The following is a 22,777-nucleotide window of genomic DNA, read 5'->3' as shown; positions in this document are numbered from 1 at the left end:
CTTGGCCCCAAGATATATGCAGGTTCTTTAGAGTTCACAATTTAGAATTAACATCTTTGATTATAAAATGATGTTTAAACCTTTTAAACAAACCAATTCAATAACCAGTTTAAATCTGATTTATTACTGTTGCTACATTGTTCCTAACAAAGAAACTTGCAATAATCCCCAACAGCTGCTGGCCCACAGGTGCAGCCGAATAACCCTGAAACACTGCGCCAGAATCTAGAATCAGTTTTGTCTCCTTCACTGTTACAGTCGAGCAAGCAGAACAACTGGAGCATTTTTAATCTTACCTTAATGCCCTTCAAAAACAGAGGTGGGAAACAGGACCCCACCGTATCATCAAGAAAGCATACTCCCTGTCATTGATAATTGTTCTCCAGAGTCATGCATTTTATGAGTTACATATAAAACTTATAGGGAAGGTCATTTTCTGAAATCGGAATGCAGCTGGAAGGCAGTAAGAATCACATTGTATATATAAAAAACTCAGTGCCTGAGATATCATATTCAAGGGTTTAAATCTTAAGAAGTGCTCATTTGCAATCTGTGAACATATATTAAGGCAATTTAAACTATTTCTGTCCTCTGGCCCCGAATCTACATTCATATCTTTTCCTTCTAACTGCTTCTACCTTTTTGAAAATGGACATTTGAGAAGCCACAAAAGGTCAAATATTTAACTAATGACTCTGCTTTTCAAAAAATTTCTTCATTTTTCTGAAGACTCATTTTAATGTCTATCTCCAGCCTGGGTTTCTGGAGTGAGTACATTGTGACTTTTTAAAATAATTATCCCAATTAGAGGAAATTATGGAATATTAGTCAAAATTTGGGGGACTCTATTCTTGAGTTTTTGTGATTCTCAGCAAGACTTGGAGACTCAGTTTTTACTATCGATGACACAGAAGTAACACCAGCATGCTTTATCTTCTGCAATTGTGGTACTCTTGAAAATTTGTGTGAACTGAAATTTGAAAAATAAAATTACAAGCTCTGAATACATTAGGGGAAAAAAATCAATATTAAAAAACCTCAAGATGAATCCTTCTGACAAGTGAAGAATCCTTTTATATCCTAGTTTGAAAAATAAATTCCATTTTTAGTGTTTAAAAACTTTCACTATCTCCAAAGTGCTTGGAAGCAAAAAGAATTCCTAACACTTCAGAGATTTTGGTCTGGGTAGGAAGATAGTTAACTTATTTCTACACTGACTCAAGTATTTTATAAGCAATTTTTATACTAAGTGAGTCTTTCTTTTACTAAAGAGTTAACATCTGTACTCTCCAAAGACATCCAAGGGAGAAGATAGTTTCCTCAACACCACCAAGTGAGATTTCAATGGTATGTCTTTCTTAATTAATTGTAGTTGGTAGATACTGGCATGTTTAATAGGAATGAAGCTATTCTCCTATAGGAAGTTGTTTTACAGTAGAAGTGATAAAATCAGCCACTTCTACCTAGGTCTTTGGGTTATGCATGCCAATGGAAAACTCACAGACCACGCTGCAGTAAGCACTCTACATCCTGGGTACAATGTGTATCTGTAGTCCCTACAATGTTTTCCAGAAGATTAAGTTGATTCTGTGTGAATCATTTGGAAAATTCCTACAAGTGATTCTATCCAAAATGTAATCGTTCCCTGACAAAGATCCTGGCAATACACAGACCTTGACTCTATCACTATTTAGGGAACATTTTAAAGCTAGGAAAAAAAATGAAAAGATTAGCTATCTTTGAATGTAGATTTTTGTCAGCATTCCTTTACTTATGGAAATAGAATTTTTTGTTTTTGTAGCTAGGTTTAACAAAAAGCAAGAATTAATAAACAACTGCTTTGTTAAGAGACTCCATATAGTCAAATTAAAGCAACATCTTAGGGTTCTTGTAGACCTAGGATCAAATACAAGCAAAACTTATAGTTCTCATGGATATAATCAGACTAACAATATTTCCATTCTCCCAAAGTTATGATGAAATTGGATGATGGATGTCAATTCTTATGTGACTTTGTACTCGATTTTCAGTACTGGAAGAAAACAAACGTCTTTTACCTTTACTAACTTTGGATGTTTTTTTAAAGGTTGGCAGCCTTATATTCCCCTATATCCTAAAGGAGTAATCTTATGATCAAAAAGATGGACAGCGACACTTACATCAGTGAAGGCATGCAGGGATTCTGCAAGCTCTGCCACGAAGATTAATACCAGCCTCTAAGGCAACACCAGCATCCCATCGCACAGTTTAATGACAGTATGTGCATGAACAAAATAAGCATGTTGTCACCATCTTCCATGACTTCAGTCCTGAAGTATCCTGTGTTGTATACATTGGTTCCTTTCTTTAAAACAGTACAGCTGCTAAAACAGTAAGGGAAGTTTCTAGAGGATCTATTTCATTAGGTTTAAAACTGCCCATAAAATCTGACAATTTGTGTCAGCGATGCTGCTTGGAAGCCAATAAAGCCAGCGCACCATGGCAGGTCGCATGAAACGCCAGCAGCATCTCCATCATCTGATGAATCGACTGCACCCCAAAGACAAACTAATCAACACAGACCATTTTACTGACAATACTCTTGTGTTCCCGTATTTCAGAAAGGCAATTTAGCTATACTTGATGTGTAGCAGCTCTTAGGGAAAAATGGCAGCTTAAAATGGAGAAAGCTGGCTATTAATATTTTTGATGTAATCCTCCACCAGAAAAGCACTGGCCAAAGAGATTCCTTTCACTAACTCTCCATTAGTGGTCAGAATGTTAGACTAGTTTTCATGTGTGATTTACATATATATGGCAACACTTTGATAATCCTGTTTGAGTCCACATATCTTAATCAAATAGCAGTGATCAGATATCTCATGAGGAAAAAAGGATGTATTTTCAATAGATTCCAATGCTACAGGGAAATTATGTTTTGAAAGCAATTAAGTTTCATGTATAGCATCTAGAATCCCCAATTCACTTAATAGTAAGGAACCTACTATGTGCCAGGCATGCAATGTATTTGCCCAACATTATGCGATGCTCAGGGGACACAGAGATGACAGGCGCAGTCTGTTTTCCAGGAGATCATCTATAGTAGAGGAAACATCAGCAGTGTTACCAAGAATTGCTTAGGATCCTCATACTTTGCCTTTCCCCAGTATTCTCTCTGAGCTTCCCTAAAACCATCTCAACTAAATATGATCTAAATAAAACACTGCTCTGCCAATGTATCTTAGAGACAAGTCTCCTTGGCCCCCTTCTACCAGATTACTTCCCCTAAGCCCTCTGCAGGGCCACTTAAGCCCATGATGGGAAACAGACATAAACTTTCAGTGGCAATATCATGGGATAAATGACATAACTACAAAGATCACTGTAGCCCAGAGTGATGACTGGTAAGGGATTAGGACATCAGGGGATAATTTCAGGAAATTCTTAAAGGGTGAGGACACATTACCCATGTAAATAAGAGGAAGTTTAGGAGAAGGCAGGCAGAGGGGCAGCCTTTGAGACAGTGTGCGCAAGTTGACTGCACAATAACTACAAAGGGCTCAGCATGACAAGAGCTCAATGTGTCAGTGGGAGGCGTGTCAAAGATTAGCTTGGGCTGATGAACCAAGGACCAGATTATAAAGGGGATGCTTGTCTTATTAAAAGTCCAAATATAGATTTTATATTGAAGATCATGATACCCACAGAATACTAAGCAAGAGAGATATGATAATGGGAGAAGGAAGAGAGGGTGGCAGATAACTAACTTAAGAGGCTGTACAGAAATCAAAGGAAGAAATATATTTAGATTCCAAATGAAGGTACTGACTGTAGGACTGGAAAGCAGCAGATGGATTTTAGAAAGAGGTTAGAGGCAATACCCACAGCATTTGGTGGCTGAGTGGATAGCAGCTGTATACACCAGCGCCAGGGGGAGGCTTGTGGTGTGGACAGTGGGTGAATGGGGCCATTCACCTCGATCAGGAATACAGAAGAAGAAATAAGAAATCACAACACCTGGGCAGCACGGTAGTAAAGAATCTGCCTACTAATGCAGGAGACAAGAGACAAGAGTTTGATTCCTGAGTTGGGAAGATCCCGTAGAGTAGGAAATGGCAACAAGCTCAAGTATTCTTACCTGGAAAACTCCATGGACAGAGGAGCCTGGTGGGCTATAGTCCATGGGGCTGCAAAGAGTCAGAACACAACTGAGCGACTGAGCAAACATGTGTTTATATATACTCTTTCCCTTCATTGAGGCATCTTTGGGTCAGTCTATAAAACTTTAGAATGACTGGAAATCTTATCCAGAATGAAACTAATGCAACTATTCCTTCAAGCACAATTTATTAGTCCCTGTGTATTTTGCACAGGAGCTAGAATTAAAATTGTATAGTTACTATTACTGGAAATATTTTAAAGTAATGAGAAATCAGCAAGGTATCGATTACCCCAAAATGTGGAAAATACCAGTATTAAAATGTGAAAATAGCAAGTTTTCTTTATATTGTTATTACGTAAAAACAATAGATAATGTTAGTAACTCATTTTTTTAAATTTCAAGGCTGAGCTATTTGAGTGGGCTAAGAATGAGGCAGTCACTATCCACTCCTCCAAGAAAAATGTGTGAGATGTATATCTTTAAAAATTAATGAAGAAGGAAGAAAACAAAGAAAGAAGGATGTACGGAGAGGAAAATGAAGGAGAATTTAAACTCACTGCATTATACAAATCTAATCAACATAAACACAGTGGCCAACATTAAGACTGTGAATAAACTCTGGGAAAGGAACTTTAGTGTTTTTACACAAAAAGAACAATAAATACATAACTTACAGAAGTTTTTATCCAAAATAAGACACATTAAATAGAATTTTATTTCCATTACATTGTCTTTCCAAAAAAAATTTCTGAAAATTCAGCATATTTTATACAAGTTTCTAATGTTATTGAGGAATTTGATAATCCCTTAAGGTTTTACTTGAAAATTTGGATCACATAAACTGAAATCACGATGAAATTATGTCAATAAGCACTAATTATGAATATGTCCCAGAATGTACTTAGTGGGAAATGTGTTAAATTTCAAATAATAGATTATGAACCATCAAAGATATTAATAGCATTTATAATTTGACAGTAATTAGAATGTGTCAAAACATGAGCATATACTGTAATAGGATATAAAAAATTTAGAAATAAAGCTAGAAAATAGGAAAAGTACATTGTTCTTAATTTTCAAATTAAAATCAAAATAAGAAAAACAAGAAACTCAGTCTATAATTTAGTCAATGAATTTAGGTCAAACTCTATTTACTAAAAAGACAGTATGTCAGGTTCTAAGAATTTAACAGTCCACAAAACAAACATGATCCCTGCTCTCACAGAATGCCTCAGGCTAAATTGTTCAGAAATACATATGGGTATAAATCAGTGAGTACTGAGACAGGGGTTTATTTGACTGAAAATGACCATCACCATCATACCCCTGGTTTGGAAACTGATTTTTCTAAAAGATATTTCAAGAGCTAGCAGTAGTTTACATGTCCACCTTGTTCTGCTTTACTGCTACTACCAAATCAATGTTTTCTTTCCCTCCACAAATCTCACTTTATTTGAATCTTCTATAATCAAGCTATCCCACCTATTATGTCCCTCATTTGCTTTCAAAAAACCACCCTTTCAGTCATTTCAAAGTATAGCTTTCAGTTCACCTTCCTTCCACCTCTACTGTAAAATCTACACATGTGACTCACCCAGTATTCAGGTCCCTGACTTCCTCGAACTGTTTTACTATTATCCATCACTCACTCTTGTATCCCATTACAAGTTATTCCTTTCTATTCTCAATCTCCTCCTACCTGCCATCATTCCCTCCTGTGGCTTAATGATTCTAAGATCCATCATTAAAATCACTGCATTACAAACCTCCCCACCTCTACGTCTCTTCTAAGAAATCTACTTTATTCATTTGCTTAAAACTCATGAGAAATTCTGAATATCTTATTATAGGTATGGACTCTCGAATAGCCAGCTTGTGTCTACAGTTCCAATCTTGACCCATTTTACTCTTCCCCTCACTCTAGCCACACTGGCCATTTCTGGAACCCATCAAACCATTTCTTACTATTATGCCTATCCACTTTTTCACCATTCTGCCTTATGACCTTATCTCCCTAACTCTTGAATTGCTAGCCTCTTTCTCATTCTTTTTTGTGTCGGTTGCAATGTCACCTCTACACAGAGTCTTCTCCAACCATTTCATCTAAAATAACTTGACACGATGACTTTCTATTACACTGCTTTATTTCGTTCATAGCACATACTGATTATATAGCTATATTGTTTAATTACTCACTGGCTATCTCCTGCACTTGACTTAAAAACTCCATAAAGACAAGGGCCTTATTTTGTTTACTTTAATGCTACACATTAACAGATATTAAATTCGTATACAATTAACAGAAAGAATAAAAGGGAAGTAAGATGAGGGTAAGGTTTTATTATATACCTCTCAAAAATCTAAAACTAGTGAAAAAGAAAAAAGAAAAAAGGGAGCGGGGAGGAAACTGGATAAAGGCAATCAAAACATAATAAAAACTTCCAGTTATAAGCTAAGTACTAGGAATGTAAGCAACATGAAAAACATAATTAACAAGGCAGTATATTAAACATAAAAGTTGTTAGCTCTCTCCACATACAAATTTTTTTATTTAACTTTTTATCTCATGGATATTCACTAAACTTGTTATTATAATCATTTCATGATGTATGTGAGTCAAATTATTATGCTGTACACCTTAAACTTATACAGTGCTTTATATCAATTAAATCTCAATATAACTGGAAGAAAAATAAATGAATAAGTAAAAACTGATTTAGAAAGAATAACTAAAAATAGTTTAAAAAGAGTTCAATATTTATTTACCCATCAATACCCCCCAAAAATTAGTATACACACCAAGTCTACTAATTACACTTTTATTTTCGTTGCTATAAAGAAGAAAATAAGTCATACAAATGTACTTTTATACAAAAACTGGTTATAATGGACATAAAATTTCACTAATAAAAAAGAGAAAAATAAGTCAAACGGGGGGTGTTTCATATAATAAGAAAGCAATATATAAATTTAATTTTTGAAAACTGAAATCAAAGTAGTATGAAAAATATATAGATAGAAATCAGAAATTCACCTGTAAGAGAATCAGATTTAAATTATTAAATAACAAAGATATGCTAAATCATATTTTCATAAAATGCTGAGATTCACAAATATTAAGTAACTGAATATATCATTTATGAGTCATAAATCTAAAGAATCATGGGATTTCTTTATTAAATACTGGTTCTTACCAATGTCTCTCAAACTCATCCTACAGAAATCTTCTTCAGCTACCCAGGTAAATACAATATTATGCTAGGTATAATAAAAGTATGTTAAATATATATGTCATCTGACATATAATATCTATGAGAATTTTCATTCACAAAAATGATTTCTATTTGCTGTCTATATAATTCAATATGATGTTTACATGCTCTTTATTTCCTCTGCCAAAAAACTATATCTATAATAATAATTTTTAACTATTTTTAAATTTCTACAGGGTAGAAGATTATACTATATACATGATCAGGATTTGTATGTGTTATTGATAAAAGTAACCTTGGCACAATATACAGTAGAACCTACATTCAATTTAATCTTCAGTTTCAAAGATAAAACTACATAGGTTCGATTAAATGGGAATAATACTAATCAATAAACCAAAAGTACTCAACTAAACACTGATTCAAACTACCATAAGGAACTCAAAGTGTAGCAGACTCTAAATAGCTCAGATTCAACCCCTTGAGTATTCCTTTAGCATTCACATTACAAACTCTGGCCTATGGTCCCAGAATGGTTCCATAACCTTGGTGTGATACACTAAAAACATCTCCATTCACAAAATTGGACCGTTCAGCCAGTGGGAAACTGACTACACTAATAAAATAACGAGTATCCCAAATCCCCGGAGTTCTTCAAAGAAAAATCTTTCATATTCCTTGCTTTTCTCACCTGTATTTCTCACAGAGTTATAGGTATGTAGTCATACCACAAAGATTCCTAATCTATCTTTTTGATTGGGACCATCAATTTTCAGCAGTTTCAGTTATCACAATCCATTATGCACCATTCCTTAAAGTTGTACTGTCATAAATATCTAATTCTCTGGTTCATAGCATTGACATAGCACTAACCCTTAAAATCTGATTCACAAAACTGCTGCATTTCTCAAGCATAATTTTCCCGCTAGAAATTATGCCATCAGTTTATTAAATGCCAAAGAATATTGTTCAAAAAATCCAAGTTGATTAGTCTTGGATTTAATTCAAATATCCACAATTTGGACTTTTAATATCTCACTGGATTTAAACATTCTATTAATTTTTCTTCTGAGTCTATAAATCACATTAATTAAATGAAAAGAGCATGTGGAATGAAGAGACGGCTCCTTTCATAGATTTCTTGTTTAAGAATCTCTCTCTCGTGTACACACGGACACAGACACATTACACACACAAGACACACTGTAAAAGTTATGTTTTTTTTTTTTAATTATTACTCTGCATCAAAAAAGTCTACATATTTTCTTTCATGCAGCCAGGAGACTCAACCATAACACTGTGTATATTAGGCCTATGTTAATTTTCAAAAATTAACATAAAGTGGAGCAAGGATGCAAGTAAGAGTGCATCTCAGGATGCAAGTCCTGAGAAACTCACAGGAAACAGAATAGAAATGTACAGCTAGCCTGTAATGATGTAATACATTCTCAATATATTAATATATAAAGTCTAACATATATAAGTAAATTTGAGTGTAAATTTCCCATCCCCTTTTGAGTTGCCTAGCAACATGAAGGCACCCAGAAACACTGTCAAGACAATGTTACTGAAATTCGTGAGAATTAACAATTTCACTCATTGTTAAGTCAGGACCTACCTATCTACATTAAATCTAAATTCTTTGTGGATAGTCTTTCAGTTTCTGCTGCTAGTAATGTTTTCATATGGATAAGAGAGTGCTTTTTCATTTTCTTTTCAGCTTTCCAGGTAAGATGTTTTTGGCATGATCGATATATGTGCATAAAAATGTTGCTGTTGTCATTTAAAATAAATAATCCATGGCACTCACTGCTGGGGTTAAGTGATTTCATCCACAGAAAGATTTTGCAATGTATCTCAGGGATGATTCTCATTGACAGGTAGAGAAATTAAACAGTACCAGTGATGTACCTGGCATATGAAACCCAAACTATCTTTACTTAAGACAAAACATTATGCTATCCTAAATGAAATATCCATTCCCCTTTTGGATAGCCCTATATATAACTGAGAGTTGGACCTTACTATGACATTGTCTCAACTTTAGTTACAGTTTTTTCTTCACAGCAGTAGATTCAATGAGGCGATGTACATGAAGTACCTACAACAAAACTGTCAATAAAAAGTGAAGACAAAAAGGACAAAGGCCATGAGGAAACACTGAAATGTCACTGCACAAAATATACAGTTCGTTTCTTCCTACCCTAACCTAGCCAGGCAAGAATTATATTCATCATTCTCTTCACTAAACATAAATGTAATTGGATACCATAGAATATAGCCATTTTATTTACATTTAAATGTGGAAGCATGATGTGTGTGTGTTTGCATATATTATTGTTGTCATGTAGCTGCTCAGTCGTGTCTGACTCTTCGTGACTCTCTGGACTGTAGCCCGCCAGGCTCCTCTGTCTGTGGGATTTCTAAGGCAAGAATACTGGATTAGGTTGCCATTTGATTCTCCAGGGGATCTTCCCAACCCAGCTCAAACCTGCATCTCCTGCATTGCGGGTGGATTCTTTACTACTGAGCCACCAGGGAAACCCCATGCACGTCTGTGGTTCTCCTTAAATGCCATTTCCTGGGTCTCATATACAGATACCCTAAGATTTTGATCAAAGATGATAAGTACTCGAATGCGTTGTAGTTGCAAACTATTTCTAATTTGCAATTTTTCTAATTTAATGGAGAGCTACATTCCAACTACTAAAATAATCTGATCACAGAATAAGAAATGTCTCTAACTCCAGTAGCTCAGCGGGTAAGGAATCTGCCTGCCATGCAGGAGACTGGGGTTCGATTCCTGGGTGGGAAAGGTACCCTGGAGAAGGGAATGGCAACCCACTCCAGTATTTTTGCCTGGAGAATTCCATGGACAGATGCAGACACAACTTAGCAACTAAACCACCACCACTAACTTTAGTAAAACCGTAACATTCTTGAGGGGTGTATCTTGAGATCACAAATCTCATAACACATAAAACGTTAAATAACTAGTAGTTAAACTTCTTTTTCAGTATCACTTCCTGCTATAAAACAAAGTTTTCATTACTTTTTAGAAGTTAATATAAGGTGCCAATTACTTCACAACCACACTGCAATTTTGATATTGGGTAGTCAGCTGGTCTCACTTCCAGGCTCTTAGTGACTAAAGTCAGAGCACAAATTACTGTCCTAGAAAATTTCAAACTATTTTACATACCATGGAGATTTCTCACAAATATCTGAAACTAAAAGATTTACAACTCTAAAGGATAAATCTATAAATGCCAAGGCTCTATCACTGTATTAAAACTTTCTAAGTTAATTATGTTGATTGTTCTATACTATAAGCTATAACATAAACAGGGTTAAATAATTCACAAATAAATGTGCTCTGGACATAAAACACAGTGGCAAATTTACGCTGTGATTAAAATAATATGGACATAAAAGAATATTACAGACTATGAATGAACTTCTCAAGTTAATACTCAAATAAACCTAATTCCAGGATTTTGCATTCATTGGAAATTAAACACATGTACAGATATCAAGAGTACATAGGAAATACTTATGAAAATTAAGACTTAAATGGTCAATTTGCTCAAATATTTCACCACTTAATTAGAAATGTAATTCCAATATCATTTTATTTTGTCCTAAAATAAATTTCATAGCTAACTGTAAGGTTCTCCTGAAAGACCTCTTAAAGAAGTCAGCAACTGTCACAGACTTTTGTACCTAACCACACAAGAAGAGCTTTTTAAAATCATGCCTTTTGTTTCACTAATATAAGAAACAGATTGTGTTATCTTCTTTAATTTATTGTGAAGAATTCTAAAATGAATTTTATGTAACGATACAAACATGACTGTATTTGACTTTGAAAAATTTGTACAGCAAATATGAAGATGTTTTTGCTTCCATAATAGATTGTAGCATTTTCATCCATTTATATTTTGGGGAATACTATAGCAATACTGTTTCACATTTTAGGACAGCAGAAGGAAAAAGGACTGTGTCAATTAATACAAATTTCTATTTGCAAACCAGTAATCATTAGTAGGGGGTAAGCAGAAGGAAGCAAATCTAGGAGAATAAAATAAGCTTCCAAGCAGGATGATGCTCTCATGAAAAAAAATAAGCAAAAATCACAAGAAGCTGATTTTCCCCTTGTATGGGACAGACTGTACAATAGCCCAGATGTCAAGAATTTACTCTGTGAATCAAAATTCAACCTAAATGATCATCTCTACATTTATACTTATTTAAACTGATTGAATCACAACCTTCTACCCAATAATAAAGAAACAACATTGAAACTGTTCTTTTTATAATGATTGCAAAGCATTTTTAACACCTATATTCTTAGCTCTGTAGAGTAATTCTTTCCATCTTTAAATATTGGAACACATGCTAATTAAAATATCCTCTGTATGCTTATATAGCAGTATACGATATTGTGATTTATGTACTGACAAGTCTTCACTTACAGCTCAATTAAAAACTATTTTTAGCTATCTGTTTTAGGTAGCAAACATACAACACAATGAAAGTATTTTAGACTAAAGCATTCAACAATGAACTCTCTGATTAAGCAAGATAAATAAAAGTGAAAGTGGCCTGCTTGAAAACAAAACACAAATACAAACTAGTCTTTTACCATGTACTTGGCTTAAGGCAAACTGATAAATATTTAATACCTCTACCACAAAGAAGTCCACTTATTCCCAAACACAAAGCTCAGGCGGGTGTTATTACCTCTATCTGTAGATCCAAAACTTCCATTAGCAGAATCTATTATAATAAGAAGTTGAAGCACAGAACAACTTGTTAGAAGCTTGGGCAGCCAGCCAGGCTCTAAATGCATATTCATATTTGAAGATGTATGTTTTCATTGTTGGATACACATTTCTGAGATGTTTCACATGCATCTCATTTGTTGTTGTTTCATTCCTATGAGTTACAATAAAATGTTCCCCCATTAAACCATAAATAATCAATAATTGCACCCTTCAGGGAACCAACAGGAAATACAAAAGAGAATACTTTTTTCCAAAACAGCACAGGTTGAGGAGCTGAAAACTAAAAAAAAGCTACCTACATATTTTAGACTGTGGAAGTCTGATAAAAACTCCTCAGAAACATGGCTTTATAAGATATCCTGGCTAATGCTACAACTTTGAGCTTGGTAATATTTTAGCAGGGACCATAATAAATAGAAGTCATTTTAAAATAATAAATATTTACAAGAACTTTGCATTCTATTCAGCAAATTTTCAAGAAAGCTGGCTTTTATAAATATCAATGAAGTTGATGTGAGGTGAAACATATATATTTATATAAAAATAATATAAAAGTCACTCAGTCGTGTCTGACTCTTTGCGACCCCATGGAATCTCCAGGCCAGAATACTGGAGTGGGTAGCCTTTTGCTTCTCCAGGGGATCATCCCAACCCTGGGATTGAACCCAGGTCTCCCGCATTGTGGGCAGCTTCTTTACCAGTTGAGCCACAAGGGAAACAAGTGAAACATAATTGAGTTATACTGTATAAGCCCTTACTATGTGCCAGGTCCTTGTATGTACTATCTGTAATCCTTAGGACAGAACTGTGAGGCAGGGATTTCATAGAAAGAGAACCTGAGGCATGAGAGGAAAGTGTATTGCTAAGTGCCCAGCTAAGAAAGATACATCACAAATTTTAACACAAATTCAAAGCTCTATGCCTATATAGCGTATTAAGGCAAATTGAATGCTATTTTGTAAACAGACATTTATAACCTGAGCATATATGAGCATCATACATGATTTTCATTCACTCAAAAAAAAAAAAAAAACTAAAATTCACATGATCCTTCTCTGCATTACTCCATTCTCATAATTTATATCTAATCTTCACAATTCTTAAATTAAGAACAAATGTTTCACATGTATATTCTTAAGTACAATTCAACGGGACTAAACTAAAATGTACTGGAATGGGTGAATTTACTCAGATGACAAAGTAATGCTCAAAATTCTCCAAGCCAGGCTTGAACAAAACGTGAACCATGAACTTCCAGATGTTCAAGCTGGTTTTAGAAAAGGCAGAGGAACCAGAGATCAAATTGCCAACATCCGCTGGATCATCAAAAAAGCAAGAGAGTTCCAGAAAAACATCTATTTCTGCTTTATTGACTATGCCAAAGCCTTTGACTGTATGGATCACAATAAACTGTGGGAAATTCTGAAAGAGATGGGAATACCAGACCACCTGACCTGCCTCTTGAGAAACCTGTATGCAGGTGAGGAAGCAACAGTTAGAACTGGACATGGAATACAGACTGGTTCCAAATCAGGAAAGGAGTATGTCAAGGCTGTATATTGTCACCCTGCTTATTTAACTTCTATGCAGAGTACATCATGAGAAATGCTGGGCTGGATGAAGCACAAGCTGGAATCCAGATTGCTGGGAGAAATATCAATAACCTCAGATATGCAGATGACACCACCTTATGGCAGAAAGTGAAGAGGAACTAAAAAGCCTCTTGATGAAAGTGAAAGAGGAGAGTGAAAAAGTTGGCTTACAGCTCAACATTCAGAAAACTAAGATCATGGCATCCAGTCCCATCACTTTATGGCAAATAGATGGGGAAACAGTGGAAACAGATAGACTTTAAAGTGACACACTTTATTTTGGGGGGACTAAAAAATCACTGCAGATGGTGACTGCAGCCATGAAATTAGCTTGCTCCTTGGAAGACAAGTTATGACCAACATAGACAGTGTTTTAAGAAGCAGAGACATTACTTTGCCAACAAACATCTGTCCAGTCAAAGCTTTGGTTTTTCCAGTAGTCATGTATGGATGTGAGAGTTGGACTATAAAGAAAGCTAAGCACAGAAGAATTGACGCTTTTGAACTATGTGTTGGAGAAGACTCTTGAGAGTCCCTTGGACTGCAAGGAGATCCAACCAGTCCATCCTAAAGGAAATCAGTCCTGACTATTCATTGGAAGGACTGATGTTGAAGTTCCAATACTTTGGCCACCTGATGTGAAGAACTGGCTCATTGGAAAAGACCCTGACCTGGGAAAGATTGAGGACAGGAGAAGAAGGGGACGATAGAGGATGAGATGGTAGGATGGCATCACTGACTCAATGGACATGACTTTGAGCAAGCTCTGGGAGTTGCTGATGGACAGGGAAGCCTTGCATACTACAGTCCATGGAGTCACAAAGAGTCAGACACGACTGAGCAACTGAACTGAACTGAACCATTCAATTGTTAGAATTTTGATGGACCCTATTTCAGCCATTAAAATAAACAAAAACACATATAAAGTATCAACAAACCTGTTTAACTAAATACTGCAGAATTCAAGAAGCCAGACTCAAACATAGTCACAATGTCTTCTGTATAATCATTATTCTTCAGCAGCCTTCATCCATACATCACTACCACCGCCATTCTCCCTAAAATGCTTTATTTTGTGTGTGAAGACAATACTTTCTGCTCCAGAAACTAAATATGTGTTACTTTATAGAAAAATTTTATCTTATTTTTTTCATTTGTCTAGGAAAGGATAATTTAATTTTAATTCCATATCCAATAGGAATTTGAATTGAATCTAATAGACATTATTTAGCCAAATATTTAGACATTTTTAGCCATTATTTAGCCACAAATATTTAGCCATTATTTAGACAAATTTAGCCTAAAGAAATCTCTGAGTTTTCTAAATCAAATGCTTCAGTGTTCATTTATTTGGCTCATCTCAGATGAAATTTATTCTCCATCAATATCAAAAATAAATTTGGAGAAACAAATTTCTCTCAGTATTGTGATTTCAGAGATTTAAAGAAAAATTTGTAATTGAGTTTACATTCTGATAACTTGTGAAAATACCAATCCTACTTAATTGCCCAGGCAATGCCTAGGCAGTATTCAGGCTTAGGCTCAGTATTCAGTGCTTAGGTATTCAGGCCGCTCAAGCCCTTCTTGTGCCCACAGTGGCAGATGTCATAACTAAAGCTTCTTTAGTAAAACATTTGTCTGTGAGTAATCTTTACTTCATGTGTTTTATTTTTTATTGAAAAATGCATCTGATGGGGAAAATAAAATGTTACTTGCCCTTAATCACATTTTCATAGCCTATGCATGGGTTTGGCATTAGCGAGCCTATTGTGTTACACAAGTGAACATTTTATTTTTTCCCCACTAAACTTGCATTGGGCAAACCCCCTCTTAAAACTCATTCATGTGTCCTTTCATGGTGCACTCTCTAAATAGACTAACGTTTCAAGTGTTAATTACCAGATCAAATGTTCAGCAGAAATTGCACAAATTAAAAGTAACAAAGAAAATAAAACGAAGCTATGACTAAACAACAAGATCCTACTGTCACAACACAGGGAACTGTTTTCAACAGACCGTGAACAACCACAATGGAAAAGAATATGGAAAAGAGTATGTGTATGTGTGTATGTGTACATATACATTTATATATATAGGCAGCACATTAAAAAGCAGAGACTTTACTTCACCAACAAAGGTCTGTCTAGTCAAGGTTATGGATTTTCCAGTAGTCATGTATGGCTGTGTGATTTGGACTATAGAGAATCATGTATCATTGTGAGAGATGGACTATAAAGAAAGCTGAGCACTGAAGAATTGATGCTTTTGAACTATGGTGTTGAAGAAGACTCTTGAGAGTCTACTGGACTGCAAGGAGATCCAACCAGTCCATCCTAAAGGAGATCAGTCCTGGGTGTTCATTGGAAGGACTGATGTTGAAGCTGAAACTATAATACTTTGGCCACCTGATGTGAAGAGCTGACTCACTTGAAAAGACCCTGATGCTGGGAAAGATTGAAAGCAGGAGGAGAAGGGGACAACAGAGGATGAGACGGTTGGATGGCATCACCGACTCAATGGACATGAGTTTGAGTAAACTCTGGAAGTTGTTGATAGGCAGGGAGGCCTGGCGTGCTGCAGTCCATGGGGTCGCAAAGAGTCAGGCATGACTGAGGGACTAAACTGAACTGATATGTACATGTAAAAATGGTGACACTTTTCTCTGAAAGAAGCGGGTGAATTGATGTGAATGTAACTATTTAGGTGAGTATTCAACCTAAGTGTGTACTCTGGTTAAGTAAAATTTTATCTTCATCAAAGCAGCAAGAGACCAATTCATTCATTCAAAAAGCATTGAGTGATCGGTTTGCGCCAAGCGCTAGCTAATCCCAGCCCTGGGAATATATGAACTGTTAAAACGTGAGGAATCACTGACCAGCATGCAGAGCCGTTTCTTCTCTACTTCAGACTGAGCCCCACCAGGACCCAGACTCTAAGGGGGTGTTTATCACAGCTGCAGGCTGAATTAACCCCCAGCTACTATAAAGGAGTTACCAGACCACCCACCAGGAGGGTGCTGTATCCAAAGGTCTTCCTCTAATTTAGGAGAGAAGATTCTTCCACTAAACACTTTGAACAACTATAACATTAAACCACTCCACAAACTGTCTACAGGGTTGCAGTCTCTTTTCACTCATAAGTGGGGTCATTTCTAAAAATGAGAGCTACATGTATTTGGCTGATTTATGTCAATGTATGACAAAACCCACTGCAATGTTGTGAAGTAATTAGCCTCCAACTAATAAAAATAAATAAATAAAAATAAAAATGAGAGCTGGGGCTACTAGCAGTTTTATCAGGTTATCAAGCTTACACAAGCGTGGTCCTGGGCAAACAAGGACATAACAGTCATACTACTTATAAGGCACTAAATTGCTTTTGATTTGTTGAACTTTTTTCTTCCCCTAAACCCAAACACACACACACACACACACTCATGTACGTACATTTGCAGACTGTCAATTTCAAACACTGATTCAACCAAGGCAGTTACATGAATCTGTGCAATTACTAAGCTTTTCTTATCCCAGTTTACCTATCTGTCAAATGGGGTTAATAACACCCTCTATATGACAGAGTTCTGTGATAATTATAATTACATAATTTTTAATTCAGGAAAAGTGTTTGGCATTTAAGTTTTACGAGTAATACATATTTATTATTATTTTAATCAAACATGTATTACTTTTTAAATGCACAATAATCAAACTTTATTTATTTAAAATAATTACTTTAATTATTGTTCAACATGGACTTTGGCCTTTTGAGGCAGCACTAGAGATTATCATAACATCCAGGATAGTGGTGATCCTAAAATCACTGGTCAGTAATAGATATTACCTTGTCTGTTGTCATCAGACTTTTGGAAAATTCCAGATAGTTAAAAAGTCTCAATTGCTTTACATTTTAAAAACTGCATGCTGAATATCTACTATGATAAGGTATTCTATCATACATTTGATAATATCACCCCATTCAATTGTCACATACAAATTGGCACTTGACATTTACCTCTATAAGAATTAAATTATGAGCTGCCGCAGCTACTGACCTTCAACACTCTCTGAAAAGAGTTCACGGTGGAGATCAGGAAGGAGGCCCTCTGTGCTCTGGGGAAAACTGGTAGAACTAGTCTTCAGATAGTCAGATATTTTCAGGAGATTTTATAAGCCCAATTCTTGCTTGTATCTCCTCATCTCTAGAAAATCACTGAAATCCTTCATGGTGACGTCTGTTTCTTGTGACTAGCAGTAGTCTTCATGAGACTAACAGCAACCTTCTGCAAAAAATGTGCGTACTCCCCATTGCATGTACTCCCCATTCACCAAAAGTACATATACTGACCTTCCCACTTGCCTCTCTGGAGCAGTTTCTCAGAGCCATCTGAAATGCTATCCCCTGGGCTACAGTCCTCATTTGTCCCAAACAAAACTTAACTCACAACGCTCACATTGTGCTTTTTTTTTTTTTTTTTTTTAGTCAGCACAATCTTCACCACATATCTATGGAACAAATGAAAAAAGATAACTAACCTGTCTAAGGTCGAAAACGTCATTGACTGGCCAGGAACTGAACCTGGGTCTTTTAACTTGAAGTTATTCCTTTCAAATTGAGTTTTCCCTTTTTCCTCTTCCCTCATCATCAGACATACTCAGAATCTCTGGAACACAGAGTTTAGACACACGATTTGTTAATCTGCAGGAGAAAGTACACTATCACATACTGATCTTGACCTTGGAAAATGGTCCTACACACATAGAAAGGAGTTTGACAGTATCTAATTTATATCCACATTTATCCTTTGACTAGTCACATTTTTAGGAATCTACCTAAATAGATACTGAAATAGATATGTCTCTACACTAAACAACTGCTTGCAGAGAGAGACATGCACTAAACAGCTGCTTGCAGTCTACTTGTAGGAGCAAAAGACTGGAAAACATACTTTAAGTGGGCTCTTTGCATAACTATTTTGAGATAACCCCCAAACTGGAAAGATAATCTAAAACTAAAGAAAATGGTTACACATCAGGGAGGGAACAAAGAAGATGGATGGAGAGAGATGGAGTCTAGATTTCTCTGACTTTGGAACTATTAAAATGTTTATGAAATAAAACTTCAAAAATTGTAATGCCTGAAAGAAAAAAAATCACAGAAAACAAATGAAGCTGTGATTATAGAGTTGGTAGCTTAACTATAAAAGAATTTTTTCAAGTGATTTTTTTTTAAATTTTTATTTATTTATTTTCCCCTTTATTTATTTTTTCAGTGGGTTTTGTCATACATTGATGTGAATCAGCCATAGATTTACATGTATTCCCCATCCCGATCCCCCCTCCCACCTCCCTCTCCACCCAATTTAAACATTTACTTTGACTGTAAATGCCTAGTTAGATGTTTAAAAAATACAAAATAATGACTAGGAATTTTTAAAAAACAATTTCAGTAACTATGTTGTATATGATAATATTCCTATTATTCTGAAACCACATATACAGACAGAGAACATGGCAAAGCAAATAAGTCATTAGGATTGAAAACTTTCAGTAGATGAGAAAATAAATACAATATAAAATATAAAAGGTTAAACACAGCCTCATAATGCTAAATGGACATACCAGCATGAACTCATGATGTATTTTCTCTGTCAAAAAATACATATTTCCCACATGGCCCACTGCAAGACCTAAAATCTGCCAACGTATTAACAGTGAATTGCCCTTTAGGCCTAGAGCGTGTGTGCGTGCATGCCCATCACTCAGTTGTGTCCAACTCTGCAACACCCTGGACTACAGCCCACAAGGCTCTTCTGCCCATGGAATTCTCCAGGCAAGAATGCACTGCTGTGGATGCCATTCCCACTCCAGGGGACCTTCCTGACCCAGGGATCAAACCCCATCTTCTGTGTCTGCTGCAGTGGCGGTGGGTTCTTTACGACTGCACCCCGTGGGGAGGCCCATAGGCCTAGAGGTGGCCTCCAAACATCATTCCCTAAGGGCCAGAGTTCTTCAGTGAAATGACCCTTTCCAAGAGTAGGGCAGGAAACCAGCAAGACAATTCTGCAACATCTTCAGATGCCAGAAAGCACAGAAAATAGCAGAGGAAATTGAGCTGAAAAGACTAAAAAGCTAAGTCAAAGACACTCCCACTAGACAGGAAGTGAACTGAAGCCGCTCAGTCGTGTCTGACTCTTTGCGACCCCGTGGACTGTAGCCCACCAGGCTCCTCCATTCATGGGATTTTCCAAGCAAGAGTACTGGAGTGGGTTGCCATTTCCTTCTCCAGGGGATCTTCCCCACCCAGGGATTGAACCCGGGTCTCCTGCATTGTAGGCAGACGCTTTACCATCTGAGCCACCAGGGAAGTCCCACTAGACAAGGGAGGGGCAATTTAAACATTGAAAAAGAAAATTACAATAAACTGAAAGACATCAAATATGTTCAAAACCCATGAGTTCAAAACGATATGTGGAATCCAGAAAGGGGTATAAATGAACATATTTACAAGACAGAAATGGAGTTACAGATTCAGAAAACAAACTTATGGCTACCAGGGGACTGACATAGATTCAGTGCTATATGTAAGATGGATAACTGGTAAGGGCGGCACTGGTAGCAAAGAACCCATATGCCAGTTCAGGTAGACATCAGAGACACAGGTTCAATTCCCGGGTAGAGAAGATCCCCTGGAGGAGGGCATGGCAACCCACTCCAGAATTCTTGCCTGGAGAATCCCATGGACAGAGGAGCCTGGGGGATTACCATCCACAGGGTGGCAAACAGTCAGACACAACTGAAGCGACTTAGCACACGTGCATGCAAGGACCTATGCATGCACAGGGGACCCCACTCAGTACTCTAATGATCTATATGAGAGAAAGAGAATATATATGCATATACATAAAACTGATTCACTTTGCTGTACATCTAAAACTATAAATAACACAACATTGTAAACCAACTATGAGCCAACAAAAATTTTCAAAAAAATACATAAAACAAACTGCCCACCATTTATGGTTATTAATGAACCAACTGACTGATTTTTCCAGAAACTTGGAAAATAAAGAGAAAATAGCAAGTATTTAATCAGTTTTCCTGTGTGAACTCCACCTGGCTTTAAAAAAATAGTTACTGATGAAAAGCTTTTTTTTTTTAAATATAAGTATTCCAGGAAAATACATTAAAAAGGAACATTAGATTATCACTGACTACTTATGATACAAAATAATTATTGTTTACTTTTTAGTGTGTAATGATATTGGGATTATATTTTTAAAAATAATCCTTGTTTTTTAGGATTCTTACATATTTACAGATTACAGACATTCTTACATATTTGCAGATTATAGATTATATATAGTATGTTATTCGGGGTTTCTTTCAAGAGAATCCAGTAAGGAAAGAGGATAGTCAGTAAGGTTTCAGACTGAAAAAAAAAACTAAGTGATGAGTAATACTTATTTAAGTGACTAATGTTTACTAATATGAATCAACCTACAATGCAGGAGACTCAGGGCTCAATCCCTGGGTCAGGAAGATCCCCTGGAGAAGGGAATGGCTACCCACTCCAGTATTCTTGCCTGGAGAATTCCACGGACAGAGGAGCCTGGTGGGATACGGTCCATGGGGTCACTGAGAGTTGGGCATGACTAAGTGACTAACACAGTGTATACTTGGGGAGCTCTGTATATATATTTGTTATTTTTAATGTTTGAAATTTTCCATGGTAAAACATTTCTTAAATATTGGAGGATTAAATCAGCTTCTTCAGTGGGCTCCAAAGTGAAGCTTTGCTTTGCTTTCATGTGCCTTTTGTTGATATTTCAAGATCTTAAGAGACAAAATTTCTTATTAAAGTCAATCCCCTTCCCCAAAACCACCCAATGTTTTTGTCTTTATTTTCACCTCATTTTCCAATACAACATCTACCCCTTCCCCAACATCAAAAGGCCAGAATTTTACCATAAGCATGGAATAGTTTAAAATTGCTTAGTGGTTTGAAGCGTTCAGGTTGGTAACTGCACTATAAGCCTTGACTAATCCACATTATAAAACAGCGCCCTTCAAAAGAGCCCGGGAAGCTATCAGTTTCTCCTCAATCTGCACAGGCAACCATCTGACCCACTTTTCTTCAGAGAGACCCATTCCACATTCAGGACCATGCACGTCATGGATATAAATCTAACAGGAATGAAGCAGGCTACGAACAAGAGTTTTTTAAAAGCTGTACTTAGAAGACACTACATTATGATTTATATCAAATGAATAAAAAGTGATACAGTCTTTGAATGCATAATAAAAATCATGAATTTCAGACCTACTAATTAATTTGTAGAAGATCTACACAGAAGAGCAAGAAAATGATGGTTTCTAGTAAAGTTTTGAAATATTCATGAATCTTTATTTTCCATCCCAATTCAATGCAGTCAAGTGATGCCCAAGGTGTATATAGGCAACCTATGTTGTTTTGTAATAGAAACACAGCCCAGGCACTCCCCCAGAAAACTAAGGAATCGAATAAAATGTAACTAAGCCATGTCTGTCGTCATCTAAAGTGACTATGAAGATTAAATTACCGAGAAATTCAGAGGGAAACCAGTAAGATTCATGAGAAATGTCTTTCTCATTGTGAAAACTTCATTAACTTTTTCTCTACATTAACTTTTTACTCTACAAAGGTACTTTGTTTCTTCCATAGAAAAATGCTTTTCACCATGAGAAATTTATAATTTGATCATGCAGAATTTGTAAGGCACAGCATTTTTCCTTAAGAGGTATCCAGAAAGTTGAAAGATGGCCATGTTTTGAACAGAGAAAATGAGAAGCTTGGAGAAAAGGAAAGCAGAAGAGAGAGTTCACATCCAGACACCTGTTTATAATGATCTTCTTGTTTAAACCCATATGAATATGTCCTTAAGGAGAGAGGTAACTTTTTAAACATCTGGCAGGAATGAGGAAGCACGGGTCAAACAGCTTATACTGATACATAGTAACTATAGCACAGTAAGAGGTTGAGCAGCTGATGAGCAGAAAAAGATCATGT

General features: G+C 36.0%; 1 protein-coding gene and 1 non-coding gene across 8 annotated transcripts in view; both read right to left on the bottom strand.

The window, feature by feature from the left end:
* Positions 1–22,777, bottom strand: part of LAMA2 (laminin subunit alpha 2) — a 648,848-nt gene that overhangs the window by 532,425 nt on the left and 93,646 nt on the right. For 2 of the 7 annotated variants that reach the window (XM_043888298.1, XM_043888299.1), the window contains exons 1-2: positions 18,265–18,396; positions 17,784–17,851 (exon numbers count right to left, since the gene is read on the bottom strand). The exons of 3 other annotated variants lie outside the window; for them this stretch is intronic. In XM_043888298.1, the coding sequence (XP_043744233.1) occupies positions 17,784–17,851; positions 18,265–18,374 (178 nt within the window). In that variant the 5' untranslated portion in view covers positions 18,375–18,396. Of the gene's footprint in view, positions 1–17,783; positions 17,852–18,264; positions 18,397–22,777 lie in introns of those variants that run through there. 2 more of the 7 variants (XM_043888301.1, XM_043888302.1) reach the window with 1 other exon arrangement.
* TRNAC-ACA lies at positions 20,024–20,095 on the bottom strand. The gene has a single exon. It is a non-coding gene; the product is annotated as a tRNA-Cys (tRNA).

This window comes from Cervus elaphus, chromosome 26 (genome assembly GCF_910594005.1).
Source record: "Cervus elaphus chromosome 26, mCerEla1.1, whole genome shotgun sequence".
NCBI lineage: Eukaryota > Metazoa > Chordata > Mammalia > Artiodactyla > Cervidae > Cervus > Cervus elaphus.
Note: the sequence above shows the minus strand (reverse complement) of the source record. Positions and strands in the feature narration are given on the sequence as shown.